The following is a 25,841-nucleotide window of genomic DNA, read 5'->3' as shown; positions in this document are numbered from 1 at the left end:
GGCGGGGCCGCCAAGGAGCTCTACCCGAGCCGGGACAGCAGGAGGCGTGACCGGGAGCCGGGACCGGCGCTACCGCACAGAGGCTCCGCCTCCGCCCCCCGCCCATCCCCTGGAGGGACGCAAGCGGGGAGGAGAGGGGGAGTCGGAGGAGGGGAGGAGGTGGCGGCGTCGGCTCTAGATCGCTCCTCTCGGGGACCGACCGACCCACGGAGCGAAGACGTCGCTCCACAGTGCTCTTCCTCCCGCCGCAAAGCCGTCCCTTCTGGCCATGTCTCAGAGCAGGCATCGCGCCGCGGCTCCGCCGCTGGAGCACGAGGACAGCGGGACCTTCAGGTCAGCGCCCGGGCGGTCGGGACCGAACGGGGCAGGGCCGGGGGTGGTGGGCAATAGAGGAGGGGGCGGGGGAGCCGGCTGTCCAGCGGCATTCTGGGTAAAGCCCCTTCCTGGCGCTCGCGTCCTCGCGGCTGCGGGCGGGCGCTTGGCCCCGCCCTCCCGGCGGCGAGCGGGCCGGGGTCTACGGCCCGGCCCCGCCCCTCCTGCGGCCTCGGTAGGCGCGCGCTGGCCGGAGGTGGTTACCCGTCGCCGCCTGGGAAAGGGGTTTGTAGGCTTGGTCCCGGGAGGTTGCAGCACCCGTGCGTACCTCCCGATTCCCCCGCGAATCCCTCCTACCCGCGTTCAAGTTATCTCCCTAAAGACCTCCCTCACCCTGCCCGCCGCCCGCCGCCCGCTGTAGCGGGGCCGGGAGACTGTCGCGCCTCGCCAGCTCTAGCCCTGGCCGACGGGGGGCTTCGGTGCCTCCGGCGTCACCGTTAGTGGCTGTTAAAACTAGTCTTTATTTGCTTCTGCTTCCCTCCCCGCTTTGACATGCAAAGCACAGCTTTTTCTGGTTTTTGCAGTTTGGGGAAGATGATCACAGCTAAGCCAGGGAAAACACCAATTCAGGTATTACATGAATACGGCATGAAGACCAAGAACATCCCAGTTTATGAATGTGAAAGATCCGATGTGCAAATACACGTGCCCACTTTCACCTTCAGAGTAACCGTTGGTGACATAACCTGCACAGGTCTGTATGCACAATGAACCCCGATGACCATGTGGGTTGGCGGGTCAGGACTTGGTATTGCTTCTTAGTTCGGAAAGTACGCTTTTTACCGGAGACAACGGTGAGGAGCAGGCTCTTAAAACTGATACCTTTCTCAGGTCATTGGGACTTTCCAACTTCCTGATTCTCTCCCTAATTTTCTGTTTCCCAGATACCAAGAGAAGCTCAGAAACATACCCTAGGATCCTCCTAGGGATCTTCCAAGAATTAGGGAGAAGCAGGAAAGGCTCTTGGAGCAGCCATAGCTGCCATCAGTAGGTGCTGTCAAATTTCATAGGTTATAGCAGATGCCAGGAGGCATGACCCCAGAATTTTCTGAGCTGCTCCCCTCTCTGCATGGACTCATTTGGCACTTTGGGCCCATTGTACCACACTCGGTTCTGTATCCAAGCAAAACGAGGAAGGCAGAAAGCTCAACTACACTACATTGTGTAGCAGCTTCTAGTTCCTGACACTGTACAGTATTTTAATAAGATGTTATCACCTTTTTTATACATGAGGAAATAGGTCCAGAGAGATTATAAGAAACATGCCCAAGGTCACACAGCAATGAAGTTTTAAGATTCACCTTATTATGGTCATTGAACTTGAGCAAATGATAACTGAAGTAGCCCATTTGTAAACGTAGACATCTTATTCCTTATGTATCTATTTAATTGCAAACACAAAAAATATTGAATACTAAATTTAATTTGGAAGAATGCCAAGAAAAAAATTCAGCAAGAAGGCTGAAGTCCCACCATCTGGTAATCCGAAGGCATCATTTGTTTGTGTCCCTGAAAATCTGGAGTCCGCTATTTTCATTGAAGCCACTTTAAGAAAATTTTGAAGCTTTTTTGTCTATGTGGGGCAGGTGGATTGTAGCTAGATTCTAGCTAGAAGGTTCCTCATATGAACCATAGAATCAACATTTGCACTACTGCTTTAGCTGGTCTATTTTAAAATATTCAGTGAAAACTCAAAAGTAGCCTTTTTCCCTTCAGTGTGTTTTAGATCAGAGATTAACAACCTGTGGCAACTGCTTAGTCCCCCTATTCTTCTCACACTGTCCTGTCTTCCTGTGCAAGCTTATCTACCTCTGTGGCTTCAAATACTATCTAAAGGCTGATAATTCTGAAATCTCTGTCTTCAGCCCAGGCGCAGTTACAGAACAGTGTATCTGCCTGTGCTTGCTAGGCATTTTTGCTCGGATGACCCAAAGACACCTCAGTCTCTCACTGTCCCAAACTGAATCCATCTTCTCTCTCAAATCCATTTCCTCTGCATTCCCCAGCTCAGTAAAGGCACCACCATCACCCGTCTGCTTACAGTAGAAATTTGGGTTTCACCTTCTTGACCCCTTCTTCTCCCTCTGCCTATTTTCCAGTCTGCCACCAAATCCTACTTCCTAAATATCTCTTGAATCTGTCTGCTTCTCTCATCTTTCTGTTGCTACTATCCGAGCCACATGGATTATAGTTGCAGCCTCATAGCTGCTCTTTTAGCTTCTATCTTGTGGTGTCCATTTTCTACACAAAAACCAGAATGTTTTTTCTGGCATTCAAATCTGTTCATGTACTTCCTCTTTTTAAAATCCATTCAGTGGTTTTCCCGTCACCCTCTGGATGAATATAAATTTCTTAACAGCAGTGACAGCCTTACTTCTCAAAATGTGGTCGACAGCAGCATTGGTATCACCTGGCACTTGAAAGAAGTGCAGAATATCAGGCCCCATCCAACACCTACTGTTAGTATGCATTCTAACAAAATTCCCAGGCAATTCCTAAAGTTTGATAAGCACAAATTTAGGAGACCGTTCTTTGGCCTCTCCAACCCTTCAACTCTCTAGCCTTTTACCTCAAAGTTCCTTTCCTCAAGCTCTTACTGTCCCCTACAACTTGGGGCCTGAGAACACCATGCTCTGTGTTACCTCTGAGGCTTTGCAAGTACTCTTTCTCTGCCTACAGGGCTCTCCCTAATCCCCCAGCTCTCTTCACCTCACTAACTTTTACTGATCTTTCAGGTCCTTGTTTAGTTATCTCCTCCTTCATGAAACCTTTCTGAATCCTTACCAAGAGTAGGGGAGCTATCCGTTTTGTAGGCTACCCTACAACCTGCACTTAGGCCTGCTGTGATACTCCACATTTCAGATGTCTTTTTATAGACAGAATCTCACACATTAGGCTGTATGCTCTTTAAGGGCAGGGACCCTGCTTAGTTCTCTACTATGGTTGACCCTTGAACAACACGATTTTGAATTACGCAGTCCACTCATACGAGAATCTTTTTCAGTAGTAAATACTACAGTACCACACAATCCACGGTTGGTTGAATCCGCAGTTACTGAGGAAGCTAGAAATGGAGGAACTAAAGATACAGAGGGCTGACTATAAATTATGGGTGGATTTTCAACAGCGCAGAGGGTCGGTGCCCCTAACTCCCACATTGGTCAAGGGTATATCCTTAATACCTATGTTAGTGGATAAATGACTGTGGTTTATGTGGTCTCCGACACTTGAGAGCCATGCTTGAAATTTATTCCATGTTCCTTTTCTTTCCTCCACACAGGAGGAATGGACATCAGCATTCTGATACCACTTTGGAAGGGTTCTCAACACCTAGTTTGAAGTCAGAAGGAAAAAGACTGAATTTACAATTTACTTGTGTGGTTGCTTACTGAAATTAGGCATCAATCTCAGTGATTAGTCAGGCCTAGTCCCTTCTGCCCCCTTAGCTACCCATGTAAGGGATACAGATTATATGGAAGACACTTAATGTAATCTCTCAACTTCTTCCCTATACACACCTTCCCCCACTGTATCCAACAGGTAGTCATGACTGCTTAGCCAAGCAGAGGGGTTTAATTCAGTATAGGAGGGTTTGTTACAGTGAAAGTGTGCACATTTTGCTGTCAAATGGTGTTGCTGTAAGTGGCTCCTTTAAAGGAAACTTCTTGCTATAGAAGAATTTCCTTTCTAAGAATAATGGAATAAGTTGCATTTCTTCAGAAGGTATGACATAGTCTACTTTATTACTTTATGTAATAAGCATGTATAATGTATACCTGTATAAAGATTTTTATACAGGTATACAAAAATTAAATACATAGAATTTTTTAAATCACAGGGATTTTTTAATGTATTAACTTCATATGGTATTTTATTTCAGTGTATAACTATGTGCAAGTGTATGTTTTTATTACCTAGTGTGTATATATATAAAATGTGTAGTGACTTTGTTTTGTATTATGCAAACATCTATGTAAGCCTCACATTTTCACAGCATGTAAAGAGTTTTTTTTTTAACCTTAATTCAGGTGAAGGTACAAGTAAGAAGCTGGCAAAACATAGAGCTGCAGAGGCTGCCATAAACATTTTGAAAGCCAATGCAAGTATTTGGTGAGCTAAATTTCTTTGTATTCTGCAGCTCAAAAATATCATGGCTGAGGTAAGATTAAAAGTTTGAACATGCTCACAAAAGCAACAAACAGTTGTTAATATCTAGCTCTAAAATTCTATTTCCTTGTGAAGACCTGTCATCCACTAAAGACAACTTTATCCGTAGGAAATTAAATCCAGATATTAATTATTAGATGAAGGCTCTCAGGAACTAGGCTTTCTTCTTTTTTTTCCCCAGATGAGGTGCAACACTAGAAAACCAGAGTGTTTCTGGCAAATATCTTACTGGATTAAGAGTTTGTTTCTACACTGAAGAAAACAAGGTGTGAGATAGAAAAAGATCAGCGAAAAGTATTCTTTTAGAAATTCGAATTTGAAAGGAGACAAAGAGATTTCCTTCTATTATAGAATGTATACTAAATACAAGAGGATGTTAAATGGGATGTTAATTTTTTTTTTTAATAGATTTATTTTATTTATTTATTGGCTGTGTTGGGTCTTCTGTGGCTGTGCACGGGCTTTCTCTAGTTGCCGAGGGCTTCTCATTGCGGTGGCTTCTCTTGTTGCGGAGCACAGGCTGCAGGCGCGCAGGCTCAGTAGTTGTGGCTCACGGACCTAGTTGCTCCACAGCATGTGGGATCTTCCCAGACCAGGGCTCGAACCCATGTCCCCTGCATTGGCAGGCAGATTCTCAACCACTGCGCCACCAGGGAAGCCCTGGCAGGCGGATTCTTAACCACTACGCCACCAGGGAAGCCCCTGGGATGTTAATTCTTGACATATATTTCCAAAATAAATTTGTTATCACATTACGTGCTTTTGGAAGGAGCACTGGTCCTGGAACATCTCATGTATTGTAAATTGGTGTCCTTTGATTTCTAATGGGCACATCCAGGAGCACATTTTGCCTGCAAATTCTTCCCTTTGCGTGCACTCAAATATACTTGGAGTACAATCTGGTATATCTGCTCATAGCTGACAGCAGAGGCCCATGGGAATTTAGGATGGGTTTTTTTGTTTCCTAGCCATAGAAGAACTTCTGGCTTAGGGATATATTGATATTTAGGTTCTCATGCAGTGTTCCTCCCATTTACTTAGTAATTTTAAACCTTTTAGGTAGTTTAGAACCAACCAGCAAAAGCCTTGGATCTCACAAAATGACGCTTGATTCTCTAGGGTCATACATTATAACTAATTTATGCTAGCTTTCTGGACATGCCAAATGGCATGGCGGGTTTTGGATTTTCCCCTTGCTGGTGACGGCCATGCCATTTCTGTGCAACCCAAAGGTCAAGCGTATATTCATAGAAATTAGTAATACAGAGTGTCCTTTCTGCACATGGGCACTTCACTTTGTCAGCAAAAAAGGCTAACAAACCTTACTATGTATTTGTGCTTCTTGACAGATAAGATGGGAATTGCTAAGCTGTAAATCAGGCTTAAAGTGGCCTAATATGATACAGAGACTTTCTCACTTCTCCATCACAATTACTTGGGTAGCTTCAGTGTACAGCATTGTAAGTGAATGTTCGTATCTCATCAGCTTATGTAAAGCTTGAAATTCTGGCAGGTAGAAAAGAAACTTGAGGAAATGGCAATAACAACCTCACTGGTCATGGAAGAAATGACTCTAGCTGCCTAGGTGGCAGTAACCTCGAAATGCAGCTTGTTCCATGTTAGGCATCCATCACCCAAGTAACTACTAAGTTCACACTACTTAGAAGAGGTTGTTCTCTTTTTCTCTAATCACAGTCCCCACATGCTCGAATCAGATTCATGCCGGCCATCAGTTTTATACAGGATACATATAAATCTTAGGAAGATTATCCTAGCATAGAGCAGATAATAGATCAAACCAGGTCTTTCTTCCATAATTATCTGGATGAAAAAGCTGCATTTATGATCTGTATGGTTTACATTTCCAGGCTAAACTTCCTAACTGTTAGTCTTCCCTTTTTTTGTAGTTGTAACAATAGTGTGCTTTATTTAAAGACATTTTTATTGAGCATCTATTATATATAAAGCACTGCAAGGCTTATGAGGGTAAGACATAGGCCCTACCATCAAGGATTTTATAGTCTGAACAGGGGAGAGGTGTGGTGAGGGATAGATAAATCACATGTATTTGTAAGACTGTACAACTTATGGTAAAATAATTTGTTTAAGAAAGGGTCAAACCAAATGTTACAGTGGTTCAAAGAAGGGAGAAATTATCTTCCATTGGGGTAAAAGAATAGGCTTCTGAGAGGAAGTGGCAATTGAAGTATACCTTGGATGATGGATAGATCAGATTCTCATAGAAGAGGTGGGCGAGAAGGGTATTCCATGTAGAAGGAAAGGCAACAGCAAAGGCATTGAAAGCTAAATTGAAAATGCTTGTCCTTTATTTAATAACTTGGGGGAGATTATTTTGTTTTATAACACTTTATAAAAATGTTTAGCTTTGCAGTTCCTGATCCCTTAATGCCTGACCCTTCCAAGCAACCAAAGAATCAGCTTAATCCTATTGGTTCATTACAGGTAAGTGGCACAGTTTTTCCATACTTAACTTTTTGTCTACTGAAAAAAATGCCATAAATTTTGATAATATCATAAGGGCTGAGAGAAGGAATTAATATTTTAAAAATAGTATAACATTTTGTGTTCCAAGTTATGATCATTAGATGTTAAAGTGCTAACTTGAAATTATTTTCCTATTTATTTATGTTTTGGATTTTCTTCCATATACAGTATCTGCCTTTGGTTTGTGGAATTCTCATTTGAGATCAGCAGGACCTCAGTGCACATGGGTAGAGTGGTTTATATTTTAAGAATATTTCTTGCCACTCTTGTGACAAATCTCTCTCTACTTCTGTTGAGACAGAAGACTTTATAAGAACCCAAACTGAGTTACCTAACTCAAGAAAAGGGAAGTCATTTGCTTATTTGCTTATTCTACCAAAAAAATATATTCAGCTTTGAATTTCTGCGTGCAGAATATCCTCCTTGCAGACTATCCATGTGCTCTGTTGGACAACCCCCCTCCCTATTATCCAACCCGTCCTTTGGTCTCTTTCCTCCTCTGTGAGTTTTTCTGTAGTTTTCTTCCCCTTCTTTCCTCAACCTCATCCAAGTGTGTTTGTTTGCTGTCTGCTTCTCATCTGCTCTCGATCGAATGTAGTTAGTTAGGCAGCCATGGGTATGGAAGGTTATAGCTAGGAGGCAAGAGGCTTTAGGAACTGATGGCCGTGAGACCTGTAGATGTCCTCTCTGATGTTCCCAGAGGCTGAAAGTAGCTTGTCTTTCTGTTTGAACTCTTTGATATCAACTCACTCCAGCTTAATGGAAGAGCACCATTCACAGTAGGAAACTGCTTCCGTTTTGGTATTGTGGGCCTATAAGATATAAAATGCAGGAATATCTCTGGGAAATAGAGGGCCTTCTCTCATTTTTTTCATTGCAGAATATCATTATTCTTTGCAAACATATAAGTAGATATGGGATCAAAATCATGAGAGAATACCATTTGTGTGATTGAGCCACTGCATAGTAAAAATTACTAATAAAGCCTCATCTCGATTTTCTAGGAATTGGCTATTCATCATGGCTGGAGACTTCCTGAATATACCCTTTCCCAGGAGGGAGGACCTGCTCATAAGAGAGAATATACCACAATTTGCAGGCTAGAGTCATTCATGGAAACTGGTACTTATTCCTTTTTACCCTCATACAGTTGAAGACATTTGAAATATTTTGCGAAGATGAATGACCATAGAAATTTCTGTTGTGATTTCTTTTCAAATATTTCTATGGGGAAAAAAACTGACACACTCCTAGTCTACTGTTTCTAACTTTCTGCAGTTGAATTTTTTTTTTTAATTTTTTAAATTTATTATTTATTTTTGGTTGCGTTGGGTTTTCGTTGTGCGCGCGGGCTTTCTCTAGTTGTGGTGAGCGGGGGCTACTCTTTGTTGCGGTGTGCAGGCTTCTCATTGTGGTGGCTTCTCTTGTTGCGGAGCACGGGCTGTAGGTGTGTGGGCTTCAGTAGTTGTGGCTTGCGGGCTCAGTAGTTGTGGCTTGTGGGCTCTAGAGCGCAGGCTCAGTAGTTGTGGCACACGGGCTTAGTTGCTCCGCGGCATGTGGGATTTTCCTGGACCAGGGATCAAACCCATGTCCCCTGCATTGGCAGGCAGATTCTTAACCACTGCACCACCAGGGAAGTCTTCTGCAGTTGAGTTTAAGTATAAATATTTGGCTTAAGAATACTTTACTTCTTAATTTGATATTTTTTTAAATTATGGGTTGTTAATGGAGAAACAAATAAATAATTGACTCTTTAAACAGTCTTCATTGATATAATAGGGACTTAAAAATCATTTTGGAGAAAAAAGCAGTAGTAAATCTCTTGGTGTTTCAGTAGCTATTCTAGAAGATAGGAGGACAAGAAGAAGATTACATTTGAAAACAAGATGATTAATAAGAGGCTGATGGCAAAAAATTGCAGTGAGATAAAAATAAAGTAGAAATTAACCTTTTAAATTACAGCAACTTCTATGTTGTAAAGGCCACAAACAATGAGAAAAAAGTCACTTAATAAAGTACTCCTGAGGATTCCTATTTTAACTTCTCTAGCATGTTTTTGTAAGTGGCTTGAAATGGAATTTTACCTTGGTTAGATATCAGTCTTAAGTAATAAGCAGCTGTTTGCCCTTGAGAGGTAGTGTGGGCCAGTGCACAAAGCCCTAGGCCAGAAGCAGGAACCTCGGCTTCCTGTTCTTGATGCAGTCCTTGATTTGCAAGGTTAGGTAAATTGCTTAATCTCCCTGCCTGGATCTCAGTTTTTAAATCTGTAAACATGGAAGTAGATGATATTTATAGTGTCTTTCAACTCCAGCCTCTCCTATGCCCTTCTTATTCATGTTAAAGAAGGAAATTCCACATAGTTATCAGTGTATAGGAGATTATAAGCAAGAAATAGACATTGAGAGATAGGAGTTGTAATTCAAATGTACCTTGGTAAATTTGAATATTTAGTCAGAATTAAACCAAATATGGTTCATTAAAGCTAGACATAGGGAGATACATCTGTTAAAGAAAAACAAAGTATAACTATTAAAGATAAACTGTTAAAGAAACATCTTCAAAAATGTGACCATTGGGCTTCCTTGGTGGCACAGTGGTTGAGAATCTGCCTGCCAATGCAGGGGACACGGGTTCGAGCCCTGGTCTGGGAAGATCCCACATGCCGCGGAACAACTGGGCCTGTGAGCCACAACTACTGAGCCTGCGCGTCTGGAGCCTGTGCTTTGCAACAAGAGAGGCCTCGACAGTGAGAGGCCCGCGCACCGCGATGAAGAGTGGCCCCCACTCGCCACAACTAGAGAAAGCCCTCACACAGAAACGAAGACCCAACACAGCCAAAAATAAAATAATTAATTAATTAATTTTTTTTAAAAATGTGACCATTAATAGTTGTATGAAGCACAACAAGTAAAGATGTCAGGTCAGTAAAAGAATAGTATACAAAAACCATGAGATTGTTCTCTGATCACACACGGTACATTAAACATTTGGTCATTCTCTATGGACACTAGCTTATTTTCTAAACCTACTATTTCTTTTTCTTTACTTAGGAAAGGGGGCATCAAAGAAACAAGCCAAGAGAAATGCTGCTGAGAAATTTCTTGCCAAATTCAGTAATATCTCTCCAGAGAACCACATTTCGTTGGTGAGTAATGATCGGAGGTCTACGATGTTAATGTGATTAAACATCTGTTGCTGTAGGAAACTTCTCTAGATTTCTTTTTGTATAGATACTTCAGAGTTGCAGTTTTAAACAAATCTCTTAACTGTTGAGTAATACACTACCCCAATTTTAGCTGCTTGCAGTATGTGAGCCAGGGTCACAGGCGTGGCCAGGTAAGAGAGTTTGGGAGGCACAGTCAAATTCAGAATAATATGATGGTATCTAAAGATGGCAAGTCACTAGTGCCACTTTTGCCTTCAGATTGACAATTCACTCCCATCTCTTGGTTCATCCATTCACTTATCCACTCAGAAAACATTTAGGGAACTCATATTATGTGCCAAGCTTGATGCCAGGTACTGGCATTTGGTGAATAAGATAGTCTCTGGCCCTAAGGAGTTTGTAGCCAGCCTACTGAAAGAGAAAAGAACCCTACAGACTGGTCCTTCCAGAGGCATCTTGGGAACGTAGGAGAAGGATCCAACTAAGATGGGGTTTTAGGAAGACTTCTTGGAGGAAGTAATAGCTGAGCTGAGATCTATAGGATGACAACAGGAAAAAAGAATTCCAGAGAGAAGAAAGACCATGTACAAAGACCCAGGAGTGAAACACTTTATGTGATCTAGGACCGCAGAGTAATTTGGGATGGCTGGAGCATATTCATAGATTTGGAGGGAGGGAGTCTCAAACAAAGAGGCCGGAAAGGAAAAGAGGGATTGAATCTTGCAGGAACTACTGTGTTAAGGAGATTGAACTTTATCCTCAGGGTAGTGCAAAGTCATTAAATAAATTTAATATGTAAAGGACAAGATCTAATTTATACATTAGAAGGGAAATCACTGGCTGCATTATGGTGAGTGAATTAATATTAGAGTCAAAGAGACCTGCTACAATGCTGTTATAGAAAAGCAGATGAGAAATGATGGTGGCCTAGACTAAGGTAGTGGCAGTTGAAATGATCGATTTAAAAATTGTTTAGAAAACTGAAGTGAATGGGGCATGGTAACTGATTGCATGTAGGGAGTAAGGAAAAAGGAAGAAATAAACATTTTTAGCTTGGCAACTGAGTAGATGGTGGTACCATTCAATAATATGGGGAACACAGAAGATGAGCAGGATTTGAGGGGGAGCAGATAATGAGCTAAACGTAGGATATATTGAATTTGAAATGTTTGTGGAGTAGCTAAGTGAAAATGTTGAGTAGGCAGCTGGCATTCAGATAGAGAACTTAAGAGAACTACACATAATATATTACTTGAGATTCTGATATTTGTAGATAGGTATGTATGGTGGTCCATTATCTGAGAGTAGGATGTTAGGTAGGAAATGAGAAGTGAAGACTATAGGAGTGTCCTAAGCTTCTGATTTAAAAAAAAAAAAAGGGCTCATTCTGTAGGGAAAAAAGACTATATGTGAATAAGTAATATAATTTAGGTTTTGCTTTTTTAATAGAAAAATATAAGACACTGCATTCACTTCTTTTAAAACTGGATCAGAGATGAAACCATAATCACAAAACACAGTTAGGTTTGCAGGTGAATTCTGTTAAATCGTCAAGGAAGAGATAATCTTCGATGCTATTTAAACTCTTCCAGTTAATATATATAACATAGGGGAAGCTTCTAAATTTATTTTCCAAAACTAACATAGCACTAAAATCTGACAATAGCAAATCCCAATGGCAAAAATTATGGATTAATCTCCCTTATGGTGAAACACCTTAATATTCAGTAGAACATTAAAAGAATAATATACCATAGACAAGTAGGGTTTATTTTAGGACTATAAGAGTATTTCAGTGTTGGTAAATTTATTACTATAACTAATCACATTAATGGGTCAAAGGAGAAAAACATTATCCTCTCAATAGATGCTAAAAAAATTTTGACAGTCATTACTGATAAACTCTTTTAAAATATCCCTAGTGTGATTTAAAACATATACCTCAGTGCTTGCTTCGGCAGCACATATACTAAAATTGGAACGATACAGAGAAGATTAGCATGGCCCCTGCACAAGAAAGACACACAAATTCGTGAATCGTTCCATATTTTTATAGCCAGGACATGGAAGCAACCTAAGTGTCCATCAACAGATGAATGGATAAAGAAGATGTGGCACAGATATACAAAGGAATATTACTCAGCCATAAAAAGAAATGAAATTGAACTATTTGTAGTAAGGTGGATGGACCTAGAGTCTGTCATACAGAGTGAAGTAAGTCAGAAAGAGAAAAACAAATACCATATGCTAACACATATATATGGAATCTTAAAAAAAAAAAATGGTTCTGATGAACCTAGGGGCAGGACAGGAATAAAGATGCAGACATAGAGAATGGACTTGAGGATACAGGGAGGGGGAAGGGTAAGCTGGGACAAAGTGAAAGAGTAGCACTGACATATATACACTACCAAATGTAAAATAGCTAGCTAGTGGGAAGCAGCTGCATAGCACGGGAAGATCAGCTCGGCGCTTTGTGACCACCTAGGGGGCAGGATAGGGAGGGTGGGAGGGAGACGCAAGAGGGAGGGGATATGGGGATATATGTATACATACAGCTGATTCACTTTGTTATACAGCAGAAACTAACACAACACTGTAAAGCAATTATACTCCAATAAAGATGTTATAAATAAATAAATAAAATAAAATAAAATATATACCTCAGAAAAAAAATCAAAATCCTGGGTACATGTTTACATGTCTTATCCATTCCCATTAATTTCAGAAATAAGGCAAGGATGCCCACAGATACCTTTTTTTTTTTCTTTTGGGTCACACCATGCAGCTCTTGGGATCTTAGTTCCCCAACCAGGGTTTGAACCCAGGCCCTCAGCAGTGAAAGCGCTGAGTCCTAACCACTTCCCAGGACTGCCTGGGAATTCCCGATACCGTTTTTTTTAAACATTGTTCTAGAAGTATCAACCAACATAATCAGAAAACAATAAGAGGTTGGAAATAAGAGGAGATAGAAACGATCATTAACTACACATAATATAATTGAATCCCTGTAATGCCCTAGAGAAAAACTACCAGATATAATAAGAGAATTCATCAAGGTAACTGATCATAAAATTAATATACAGAATCAATAGCTTTCTCATATTATTTCTGTTACAAAGGTAACCACCAGAATAATTAAAAATAGAAAGGTGAAAATTATTGCTTCTGTAAAGAGGACTTGAAGGTAGGGAGGAGGATTGTTGCTTTTATAATTCCGTACTATTTAACTTTTTTGTTGTATGTGTGTATTACTTTGAATAATAAAATGTATGAAGCTTGATAACATTGGCCATTTTATAGCAAAATAGAAAATCTGTCCTGAAAAAGCATACTAGAAAAAATTAATAGTTTCCCTATTTATGAATATTACAAAATGGAATATAGAAGATCCTATTCTCAATAGTAGAAAAGAGGATAATATGACAGGGAATAAACTTAAAAAGAAATGTGCAGGACTCATATGAGAAAAACTTTAAAATTCTAGTGAGGGATTTAACAGAAATTGAATAAATGTAAAGCTATCTATTTTTGATAGAAAGACTCAATACTGTAAATATATAAAAATGTAATATAGTCTTAGTCAAAATCTACCAGAATTCATTTTGGATCTTGATACAACTTTACTGAGTTTATCTGGAAAAATAAACTCAAGAATAGCCAAGGAAACTGAAAAGGAAGAGTACGGGAGATGGGGTTATACCCCACCAGAGAATAAAACATACTATAAAACTATAGTAGTTAAAACAGCTTTTGTACCGCAATAGACAGAGGATAGGTATAGATGCCAATCCATATAGGAAGATAGTATATGACAACAGTGAGATTTCACATCAGTGGGTGAGAGAATGAATGGTATAGAAATAACTTACAGCCACATTGGGGGGAAGGTGAGGGGTGGTGGAATACACATGCACACAGGTGTATGATATATTTAGGTTGCTACTTTATTCCTTACATTAAAATAAATTTCAAATGGATCAAAGATTTAAACATAAGAATTGGAACTGTATGAGAAAACATGGAAGAGCTTTCCTTTTAAAATTCTTAGCATGGAAAAAAAGCCTTTTTAAGCATAACTTAAAACATAGAAGCTGTAAAGTAAGATTCATAAATTTAACTACATAAAACCTACTGCACAGCAAAATGTCTGTAAATAAAACCAATAAAAACAAAGTAAGAAGAAACTGTTTTGAACACATGACTAGGAAGGGACTGTTTTCAATACCAAATATAAAGTTTACACATCAATAAAAAAGACAACCCAGCAGAAGAAATACAAATGGTGGGGAAAAATATGTTCAACTTTATTCATGCATGTTAAACAAGATACTATTTTCACCTTTAGTTTGACAAAACCTACAAAGTTTGACAATACCTGGTATTGGCTAGGGTGTGAGAAAACAAACACCCTCCAAGTCACTTGATGGAAGTATAAATTGGCTCATAAATCAGTTTGGAAGTATTAATATTTATCAAAATTAAAAGCATACATGTTCTTTGACTCAGCAGTTCTACTTCTAGAAATTATTCTGTCGAGAAAGTCATCCAAGTGCAAAAGAGTTTCACTGTAACATTGTTAGTGAAAGCCAGAAACCAGAAACAACCTAAAACCTACAGTTGGAGACTGGTAAGGTAACTGCAGTGCATGTATGTGCAGTGCAGTGATATGAGAAAACTTAACAGTATCAGGTGTAGAAGAGTAAGCTATCATTTTTGTTTAAAAAGATTATACGTGTATGTGCTTAAACGTGCATAGAATGCATACGGAAGTATACTGAAGAGGTGTTTAATAGCAAGTATCTCTGGGGAGTGGAGCAGGAGTCTGGGGAAGGGGCGGCAAGGGAAAGAGACTGTTCTTCATATGTATTTGTTCTTATTACAGGTATCCTTTTACTATATGGATGACCTATGATTTTTTTAAAAACAGCATTTTTTAAAGTTCCAGTCAAGGAATGTAAAATTCTACTTAGTAAATTTTGCAAATTATGCAAAAATTACCCAATTCTTTATCATGGCCATCCCTATGACCTTTTGAAAATCCCTTCACCTCTGTCAAGCTCACTGATAAATAAGACCAAAGGACAGGTTGCCCTACTTACTTCAGAGAGTAGTTTTTTGTGGTTTTTCTAATGGCATAATATATGAAAGCAATTTAAAAACCATAAACTAACGTGGAACTGCAAAGTATTCTAAGAACAGAAGTGAAAAAGTAAAGATAGAGGGGAAAATAAAGAAAAGAGGAAAAGGAGAAAACAGAAAAAAACAAACTCAATTGGGTTCTGGGATAAGTCTGATAAGAATTTTTTGACATCATGCCATTCATTTGAATGACTTGTTCTCAAACTTGCACATTTCACCTTGTCTACAGTTTCTTTGTTTTCTCCTTTACAGCTGTCAGTTACAGAGACTGGTATTTAATACAAGAAGCCATAAAGATATGAAAATTCCTTTATATTTTAATTTGTAAATTGCTCCATTAGGCAGACTCGATTACAGTCAACCCTTGAACAACACAGGTTTTAACTGCTCAGGTCCACTTATATGCGGATTTTTTTCCATAGTAAATACTGCAGTCCATGGTTGGTTGATTCTGTGGATGCAGCACCGTGGATACAGAGGGCCGACTGTAAGTTATACATGGACTTTTGACTGTGGGGAGTGTCGGCTGCCTTAACCCCCATGTTGTTCAAGGGTCAGCTGTATCGCAGATTTGTTTATCGTGCTCTTAAATATGTTATACATCTTAACGTGACCATCAGAAATTTTGACTGAGACCTTTATACTATACAAAAGTATTTTTAAATACTTCCAGTATATTTTTGCACATTCTTTTTTCTTTAACATTGTGGTGTTTGTTAAATGTGTGTACTTGTTAGTGCTATCTAGTTTAAATTGGAAAGTTTAAACATGCTTTATAAAGTATTAAATGTGAGTGCTTAATTAATACTTATAATAGCGTTGGAACCCAGTCCAAGAGTCTTAACTTTCATCTCTGTTTTTCAGACAAATGTGGTAGGACATTCTTTAGGTTGTACTTGGCATTCCTTGAGGAATTCTCCTGGTGAAAAGATCAACTTACTGAAAAGAAGCCTCCTCAGTATTCCAAATACAGATTACATCCAGCTGCTTAGTGAAATTGCAAAGGAACAAGGTTTTAATATAACATATTTGGATATAGGTATGATTTTTTTTCTTTAGCTTATCCTAAAACCTGTTTATTTTTTTAAATGTTTGAGGAACAAAACCTCTATTATAATTTTTTTCATTGATTGGGGATTCTGACTATATATAATTACTAGAACAGTAACATATATCATTGGTATGTCCCATTCTTATAAATAATAAAAATAGAGGTAACATCTATACAGTTATAATAATAAAAACAACAATAGCTAAGAGTTATAGAGTTACTGTGTGCCAGGCACTGTTCTAAGGCCATAACATATTTCAACCCACAGAATCCTCAAACTGTGAAGTAGGTTCTATTATTCTTATATATAAGTGGGGAAAGTAAGACAAAGAAAGGTTGAGAAACTTGCCTGAGATGACATAGCTGCTAGTCAGTGGTAGAGCCAGATTAGAAGAGTCCCTGCTGATACAATATCTAGTAAACCAGCCCTGATGGGCAGCTTGACAAATAAAAAGGCACCCACATTTCTAGAACAAGTACCAAGTTTGTGGGGGTCAGGCAGACCTCTTCTCTCCACTTCATCACTGTGTACCACTTCCGGGAGATAAATGGGGACAATTGATAGTTTTATCTCATCTCAGCTATGAACTTCTATATTTTTTCTAGCCCATAATCACTCAGATAGACAAATGCAGACAGATTGGAAAGCAATCAGTGTGGATTTTCTTTTAATGCAGTTTATAACTGGCTAATTTGTTTGTATGTGTGTGTTCATGTGTGTTTTTGGTGTCTTGATTTAACATCAGTATAGTATGTGAAGAATCTGATACCCCTTATTCTAGCCTTAGTGACCTGGGGGGACCTAGCTTGTCAGAGCTACTAGCACTGAGAAAGTAGGGTGTTTAGGGACTGAAAGAACTTCTAATTTTCTCTGCTACTTTGGGATTGAATGATGGGTCAGATACAGTGCCTCAATATACTGAGAATTATGCAGAACCTGGGGATTAATGCAGAAAGATGATCAGAAAACGTAGCTGATTGAGAGACCATTCATTCAAAAAATATTTCTTAAGTACCTACACTTTGTTGGGTGTTTGAGACACAGATGAATAAGCCATGTCATGAATATGACTATGGAAGGTTTTGAATCTGGGAAAAGAAGGAAACTTGAGATGGTTTTTTAGATTACGAATTAATGATGACTTTGAAATGCTCCTTAGCAATTTTAAGAACTAAATAGTTCTTGTAAACATAGAACAGCAGTTTAAAAACCACAGTCAGTTAATTTGACTAACTTCTACGCAATTACTTTCAAAAGAACCTCAGTGTTCTCCAAAGAAGATCTACAAATGGCCAAGAAGCACGTGAGAAGATGCTCACTATCATTAGTCATCAGGGACATGCAAATCAAAACAACAGTGAGGTACCAATTCACACCCAGTAAGATGGCTGTGATGAATAAAATAGAAAATAACCAATGCTGGTAAAGATATAGAGAAATTGTAGCCCTCATATGTTACATAGTGAACATGTAAAATAGTTCAGCTCCTGTGGAAAATTTGAGGAGTTTTGTTGCTCCTCAAATGAATTACCATATGACTTAGCAACTCTACTGCTATGTATGTACCCAAAAGAATTGAAAGCTGGTATTCCAACAGATACCTGTACACACGTGTTCACAGCAGTACTATTCACAATAGCCAAGAGGTAGAAACAGCAGAAACAGCCCAATGTCCATTGACAGATGAAAGAAGAAACCAATTGTGGTATATACATGCCATGAAATATTATTCAGCCACGAAAAATAATGAAGTCCTGATATATGCTACAACATGGATAAACCTCAAAAATATTACACTAAGTGAAAGACAGACAAAAAAAGTCACACATGATTCCATTTCCATGAACTATCCAGAATAGGTTAATCCATAGATTGGTAGTTGCCAGGGGCCAGGCGGTATGAGTGGGGTAGTGTTTTCCCTTGGGATGATGAAATCGTGAGAATGTTCTGTAACTGGATAGAGGTGGTGGTTGCACAACACTGTGAATGTACTAAATGCCACTGAACAGTTCACTTTAAAATGGTTAATTTTATGTTACGTGACTTTCACCTCAATTTAAAAAAGAACCTAGATGCTAGAACTAGAAAGCCTCTTCACACATTAAATAATCCCATTGTATCTGGATATTTTATACTATATTGATTCTAGCTGAAATAACATTTAATCATGACAGTTTCAAACAACTCACCTGTTTCTACTTCTTTCCCTGTCTCAATAAACCATCTTTAGTAAGAGTGATTCATCAGATGTTAAGACCGTTTGTTTTCAGGGTTTCAGTGTTGTTTTAAAACATCCTAAACAAATACACAAAATGGAATTAAACTCTCTGCACAGACTTATAACCAAAGAACATGACATCACAAGGGAGGTTTTGCCCTGAACCGTGTATTTCCTGGTTCAGTGTCTATTGAAAATAACTCTAGACTAAAGAGTGGAAAATACAGTCTCTCCAGTCCTCTAGCAAATGTTCTTTTTTCCCTTTTAAAAAAGTTGCTGTGGTTCAGTAATTTGCAAACACTGTTAAACTAACCACATTAAAATTGCCTTGGGAGCTTTTTGAAAATGCAGGAATCTGGCCACTGCAACCCCTAACCCTGCGTTTCTGATAGAGCAGGCTGGAGTGAGGCCCAGGCACCTGGATTTCTTTAAAGTTCCCCCAGGTGATTATGAAGCACAGCTGTGTTTGAGAACCGCTGTAGCTGGGCAGTTTGTACAAGAATGACAAAGATGATAAGTGGAGTATTATACCATGGATGCTTAGGGAGAAAGACGGTAATAAAAATTGTATTGTTTTTACAAAGGATCTGCTTTCTATGCACGTGGCATTAATCATCATGTTTGAATGTGTCATTGCAGAAGAACTGAGTGCCAACGGACAGTATCAATGTCTCGCTGAATTGTCCACCAGTCCCATCACAGTCTGTCATGGCTCGGGGATCTCCTGTGGCAGTGCACAGAGTGATGCAGCTCACAATGCTTTGCAGTATTTAAAGATAATAGCAGAAAGAAAGTAAACTTGGAACAACTTAGAAAGCCCTTCAGTAGCACATAAGAAGTTCCCCTTTCTCTCCTTCCCAAGTAAAACATTTACTATAATGTTTGAGTTTGTGTCTTGGTTCTAAATCTCTTCATAGATTCCATCAACACTCCAGATTTAATTATCTCCTAGTAGTTGTTATTAAGATGTTTTTAATGGCTTCGACTTTGTATTGGTATATTGTATTTATAAACTTTGTACCATAGGCAGAGTGTAGCACCCATTTTACAATGCCATGTACATAGAAGGAAAAAACTGCATGATTGTTGTTGTTGATGATGAGGAGGAAAAAATAAAACTGCTAGCAACAGTCTTTCCTACTGGTGCTTAACCTCTTCTTTGTGCAAGGCTTTGTAAAGGGATTTCGAAGGAAGCCCCTTAGAATTAGTGTTGAGGAACGCACTAACAGGTTTTAATTGAATGTGATTGTTAAATTTCAGGGAACGTGATTGGTCTGCTGTGTATTTGAATCCATGTAATAAAGAGCTGTTGTTATAATGGGTTGTTCATTTTATTAAAGTGCTACTGACTCGACTGTGGCCCTGTTCTTTTTAGCCATTCTTGTGAGTAACATCACAATGTGGATACTGTGTTATTTACATATCTCTAGTTTACTTCTTAGAGTCAAAGGTAAAAAAAACAAAACAAGCAAAAATTTACAAATGTATATGTGATAAATCACTTCCATATTTTCTCTAGGCATATGCAGTGTTGTCTTATGCTTTGACATAACCATTCATAGATGAATAGTAGTTGAAAAAGCATTAGAATTACTGAAACAAAACTTTCCAGTGCACTCAATTCAGTTACAAGAATGTTTCAAACGAAATAGTAAGTGCTTCAAAGGTTAGGAAATAAGTGTCATGAGCAAATTTTAATTTTGCCTTTTATGTTTTCATATATCATCTCGTAACACCTCAAGTCTGCCATCTGTCAGTGCCAGCTGATAGTGCTACATCTGTAGATCAGGGAATACCTCAGAGAGGAAGAGAGCGCTCAGCGATAAAGGTAGATGTTGACAATCTCAAGTGTCAGTCTAGCAGGAAGTACGTAACAAATGTTTTTCTGTCTGGAAAAAAGATGATAACCTGAGTGCAATCCTTTGAGAATAATAAACCTACATAATAAAGGGAAACCAGTGTGTGTAACTTGTTTAAAGCTCTAAAGAGCATTTAACTTAGTTTCACGTTATAAGCCATATATGTCAATTAAATCAGGATTTTAGTTATTTTGGGGGTGAGGTCAAGGAACACACAAAGACTGGAAACAAAGTTTAGGCATAAGGTGGAGCATTAAGATTGGATTAACCTTGGGTGTTTATGAATGCTCTGGAATATAGACAGGGCACAATGAACTCACTCTAGAGATGACATCAGACCCTTCTGCACAGTAAAATGCCCACTGTGAAGAGGATAAGTTGGGGGGAGGTTTCATAAGGTGTTGGAAGAAGAAGATGAGGTCCGACAGGGGGAAAGGACAATGTACTTGGGTTCTAAGCAGTTCAAATGTATTGAAAAAATGATGAGATCTGAGTATAAGGTACCTGGAAGTCATGCTCTTCCTTCTGCCTATGCTTTCTCTACTTCTGGCTCTGGAGGAAGCATGCGTTCTTAAAAATACTGTTCAAATGCCACTTCTGTCAGACTGTCCAGATGTGCTAGGGAGTTACCTGCACCATCAGGTGTTCTTTAACAGCATTTTGTCAAGGCTCTTAACCAATCTAATTGGTTATACTGTTAACCATGTTAGGTGAGTGACTCAAATAGGCTGAACAGGCAACTATACCTGTTGCATTAGATGCATCAGTAGTGGGGAAATATGCTGTGTGGAGTTTATGACAAGTTCCAACAGGAAAATCACAATGTGGATGCCAAAGATTCTGGATCAAGACCATGCCATCTATAGCGGAGAAGTAAACACCTTTCAGCAAACAGTCCTGATGTGCTAGTGTGCCCTGGTAGAGATGTAGCACCTTATGATGGGATGCTTGGTAGCCATGTAGCCAAAACCACCAATAATGAGCTGGGTTCTTTCAGTCCCATAAAGTCATAAGGTTGGGTTGAGTCGTGTCGCAAACCATTGTAACATGGAAGATACATCTAGGGGCAAACACAAATATGGCCAGAGGGCACAGTATGCTACATAAGCAGGCAACCTGAACTCCCAAGTCATCTACCACTGTTGCACCGGTGCCTCTCCCTCAGTTCACACCTGTTGCCAGCGATCCTGTGTGGCCAGTTGATGGAAGACAAAAATGCCTGAATTTGACTCGTGGATAGGTAAGGCCAGTACATGGCACAAAATGAAAATACACAATGGCTATACTACAGCCCACAAAGGGGTGGCCTTGAAAGATAGTGATGAGGGGAAATCCTCCCAAAGGGCAGAGTTTCAGGCAGTACACCTTGCCATCCATTTGTGTGGAAAGTGGCCCAAGATTAGAATATACTTGAGCAGTGGCAACTGGTGTGGCCAGCTGGCAGGGGCCTGAAAAGAAATAGACTGCAAGACTGGGGACAAGGAGATCTGAGATGAAGGTACATGGACAGGCACAAAGTGTGAAGAGCTTCATACTGCCTGTTGATCCATACCATAAAGGATCCATGATGGAAGAGGCCCTGAACAACCAAGTTGACAAAATGACATCATCCAGTGTCTGTGATGGAATAGCCACTCTAGCAGGATTGGAGGCTACAGTTGACCCAATGGGATGGGTGCCCACATACCAAGGCTGATCTAGTTACATTCACTGCTGAATGTTCAGCCTGCCAGTAACAGAGACCAATGCTGAGTCCCCAGTCCTTCAGGAAACCAATCAGCCACTTGGTGGCATGTCGACTTACAGTGGTCCCAGGAGAAAGATGATTATCAGCTGTAGCCCCAAGCCTAGTTTCAGTGTTGGGGACTGTAGTTTAGTTCACTAACTTCTTCTACGCTTCCTCTAGGGAAAGAGGCTGGAATCCTGGAGAATGCTCCCAGAACTTATTCTAAGAAGTGGATTCAAGCAATGCAAGGGGTGGACTATCTCTGTGGTCTATCACCCAGATCCCACTTAAGGGCTGAAGGACTTAACCATCCCAGCTACAGGGAGCGCTGCAGGTGGGCAGCCCTCAGCAGTCAGCAGGACCAATTACATAATTTGTAGGGCCCGGTGCCAAATGAAAATCTAGGACTCCTTGGCCAAAAATTATTAAGAATTTTAGGACAGAGACAGCAGGGTGTTAAACTAAGCGTGGGGTCTTTTTGAGTGTGGGTCCTGTGTGACTACGTGAGTTGCATGTACGTGAAGGCAGTTCTGGCTATCATCCCTCTTCAGAATTGCCTCAGTTGAAAAGAGTCACTGCATCCAAGGTCACATCCCCTTTTCTGGGCAGCCTGCCTCCACTGACTGGTCAACAAAGACCTCACCGTCTTGCTCCAATTTGGGACAATTCCAAAGGGCCCATCAGCTTCAGAGTTTCCTAGGGGTCCAGCTGATAACTTTGTTGAGACTGTATCGCAATCCAACTTCTCCTCCTGTCCAATCCCAATTTCTTTTTATTCCTTTCAAAGATGGTGATCCCCAAAGCATTCCCTAAATAAACATCCTGCCACTGTCTCTTCCTCAGAGTCTGCTCCCTGCAGAGCCCAACCTGAGATATGGAGTCATAGTTTAGGGTGAAAAGAAAAATCAGATAAATCATGTTACTTATCAAAAAAATAACAACTCTAAGATACTTTTATCTCTCTTCAGATCATATGTCTTTTGCCTTTTATTAAAAAAAAATTTTTTTTCTAGGTCTGTGTGGTTGGTGTGTGTATTGCTCCGGTGGCAGGGCACATTTGGATTTTGAAAAGATTCTTCTTGACATCCAAAGGACATGCAGGAAATGAAATAGAAGTGATCCTAATTTGAGGACAAAGCCTACCATGAGTAAGGCTACATCTAGAATAACACTGCACTTCAAGGGCCAAAAGACAGTTAAAAATCAGGGAAGAGGCCACATTGTAATATGAGTTCTAAAAAGTAGATTCCAACCTTGAACGCTTCTGAGTATTAGAACTAAGCAGCAGCTCTTAATAGAGTAGGGGAAATAAATCAACTTATTTTGATGCATTAAAGTACAGCTTTACCTGAAAAACTAAATTTGTGGAACTACTGACGATGTGGTCCACTCTGAACATTTTACTAGCTTGACAACATATTCAGAATTATTGACAGATAGGAGATAATGATGGCTTTCTGCCACAGATAAAGCTGATACCAGAAAAGGGAAGTTTGGGCTTGTGGGAAGATAACAATAAACCAAGTCTTGCACTTATTCTATTTAATTTACCATTTCCTGATTTCTGCATTTGCCTTTGTAAATTTATTTAGGTTCAAACTTATCAATTCTAACCATCTACAGAGAACAACGTGCAATGAAGATCTGGCAGCTGCTATTCAGAGAGGTCAAAGTTGATGGATGGCATATGTGTCTGCTTGTCTGGTATGAGGTAAGAGTGGGTGTCATGGGAAGAAGACCAGAACAAGCTAGTTCTCCTTCCTATGCTAATCAAAGTGAGTGGATAACTGCAATGTGTCTGTTGCATTTTGTGCTAGTAGATATAACTGAAGCTTGGGGAAATTTTACATATATCTCAGGAAAAAAGAGGCACAAGACAGAGGCAAACTAAATATTTAAGCATATGGGCTAAAGCCAAAGAAAGACATGGGTTTAAAAATGTCTCCCTTATAAATTTTTTTATGAGATGAAAAATTTAGGTAGTAGATTGGAAATTAAGAATTAGACGGTAGGGTCTTCCCTGGTGGTGCAGTGGTTGCGAATCCACCTGCAAGTTCAGGGGACACGGGTTGAGCCCTGGTCCGGGAAGATCCCACATGCCGCGGAGCGACTAAGCCCGTGCGCCACAACTACTGAGCCTGCGCTCTAGAGCCCGCAAGCCACGACAGCTGGGGCCCACGCGCCTGAAGCCTGTGCTCTGCGACGGGAGGGGCCACCAAGGTGAGAGGCCCGCGCGCCCGGCGAGGAGTGGCCCCCGCTCACCGCAGCTGGAGAGAGGCCCATGCGCAGCAACGAAGACCCAGCGCAGCCATACATACGTACGTACATACACAAATAAATAAACAAACAAACAAATAAATAGATGGTAGAGTCAGTGCTGGGTGCTATTACAAATATTTGCATTCCTATTCATGAGCTTGTACCTTCATTCCACTGCAATCTCCTTCACGGCCAGATGGGTGTGTTACTGCACAGTATTTATTGATTTGAAATTCAGAAATTGATAGGAGTACCATCTATGCCTTATTGCTTGGATTGTTTTGTTTTGCTCTATATTTCTAATGAATAAAGATAGATTTTAATGGCAAAAAAAAGCAGACTAAGGATTTAATATTTGGTTCATGCAAATAAAAAGGACTTAAGCAATAAGAACTTAAGCAAATGCCCTCTTTTCATTTGCTAATGGTAGGACGGTAATAAAGATTAGTACTAATCCAGAAAACCAACTCATGTGGTGGTAGTTTTGCCCTACCCACCATCTTCTGCTTCTAAGCACTGGGCTAAGAACACATTTATACTGAGCTTTAGAGTTTTAAAGAATAATATAGCTAGACTTTATTAAGGACTTACTGTTTCCTGACACCAGACAAAACATTTTACATGTGTATATAAAGCCATTTTTCTGAGAAGCTACACGGCACAGTAATTAAGTGAGCAGCTCTGAAGTCAGACTGCCTAGGCTTGAATTCCAGCTCCAACATTTAAACTGCTGCGTGATTTTGGACAAGTTGCTAAACCTTTCCATTCCTCTGTTTCCTCATCTCTAATATCAGAGTAATTGGCTTCTCCTTCCAGCATGAAGGAGTAACAGATCTGGGCCAGCCCTTCCTCTGTAAACAACTATGAAACTGGACAAAAGACACAAGGCAGGTGTTTTCAGACACTGAACAACAGCACAGACTGTGAACCTGAGAGGGGGTGAATCCAGGGGCACATTCTAGACGGTGCATGTCAAAGATTTTATTCAATTCATTCAATAATGAGGGAACTAGTAAGATGCCCTGCCCAGTTCAAAGAGCATTTGTGGAGCTAGGGTATTTCTTTATAGGAGAATAAGATTGCTGGGTGAGATACAAAACTGTTTAAACTATAACTTTGGGGGTTGTCTGTTCCACTAGGCAGAAATCTGCACTTCTACCAGGAAAAAAAAAAAAGTCTACAAGTTAACATGCATCATCACTAAGTCTGGAAACTTAAACCAAGGATAAGCAGCAAGTTGAAGTACATTACCCTGGCTAATCCTAGCATAGCCTTCACTCCCATGTCACTGAAAGGACATGCCACCCACTTTTTTTTTTTTGCCTCATATCCAAGTATTAGATAATTTATCTTAATAAGTTCCATTTCCTCATTT

General features: G+C 39.9%; 1 protein-coding gene and 1 non-coding gene across 4 annotated transcripts; both read left to right on the top strand.

The window, feature by feature from the left end:
* The first annotated feature begins 87 nt into the window (after positions 1 to 87).
* PRKRA (protein activator of interferon induced protein kinase EIF2AK2) lies at positions 88 to 19,959 on the top strand. 3 transcript variants are annotated; one of them, XM_061202583.1, is made up of 8 exons: positions 88 to 333; positions 897 to 1,066; positions 4,401 to 4,482; positions 6,924 to 7,002; positions 8,049 to 8,166; positions 10,095 to 10,189; positions 16,217 to 16,391; positions 19,262 to 19,959. In XM_061202583.1, the coding sequence occupies exons 1-8, from the start codon at positions 269 to 271 to the stop codon at positions 19,417 to 19,419; spliced, it is 942 nt and encodes a 313-aa protein (XP_061058566.1). In that variant the 5' UTR covers positions 88 to 268; the 3' UTR covers positions 19,420 to 19,959. The 3 variants fall into 3 exon arrangements, with proteins under 3 accessions (XP_061058566.1, XP_061058576.1, XP_061058580.1); XM_061202593.1 differs by lacking the exons at positions 88 to 333; positions 897 to 1,066; positions 4,401 to 4,482 and adding an exon at positions 4,500 to 4,531; XM_061202597.1 differs by lacking the exons at positions 88 to 333; positions 897 to 1,066; positions 4,401 to 4,482 and adding an exon at positions 4,741 to 4,805.
* On the top strand, positions 12,156 to 12,262 carry LOC133078858 (U6 spliceosomal RNA). Its single transcript, XR_009697957.1, has one exon. It is a non-coding gene; the product is annotated as a U6 spliceosomal RNA (small nuclear RNA).
* Positions 19,960 to 25,841: the final 5,882 nt, after the last annotated feature.

The sequence above is a fragment of the Eubalaena glacialis genome, chromosome 1, assembly GCF_028564815.1.
Source record: "Eubalaena glacialis isolate mEubGla1 chromosome 1, mEubGla1.1.hap2.+ XY, whole genome shotgun sequence".
In the NCBI taxonomy this organism is placed as follows: domain Eukaryota; kingdom Metazoa; phylum Chordata; class Mammalia; order Artiodactyla; family Balaenidae; genus Eubalaena; species Eubalaena glacialis.
This window is presented reverse-complemented; position numbering and strand designations above follow the sequence as displayed.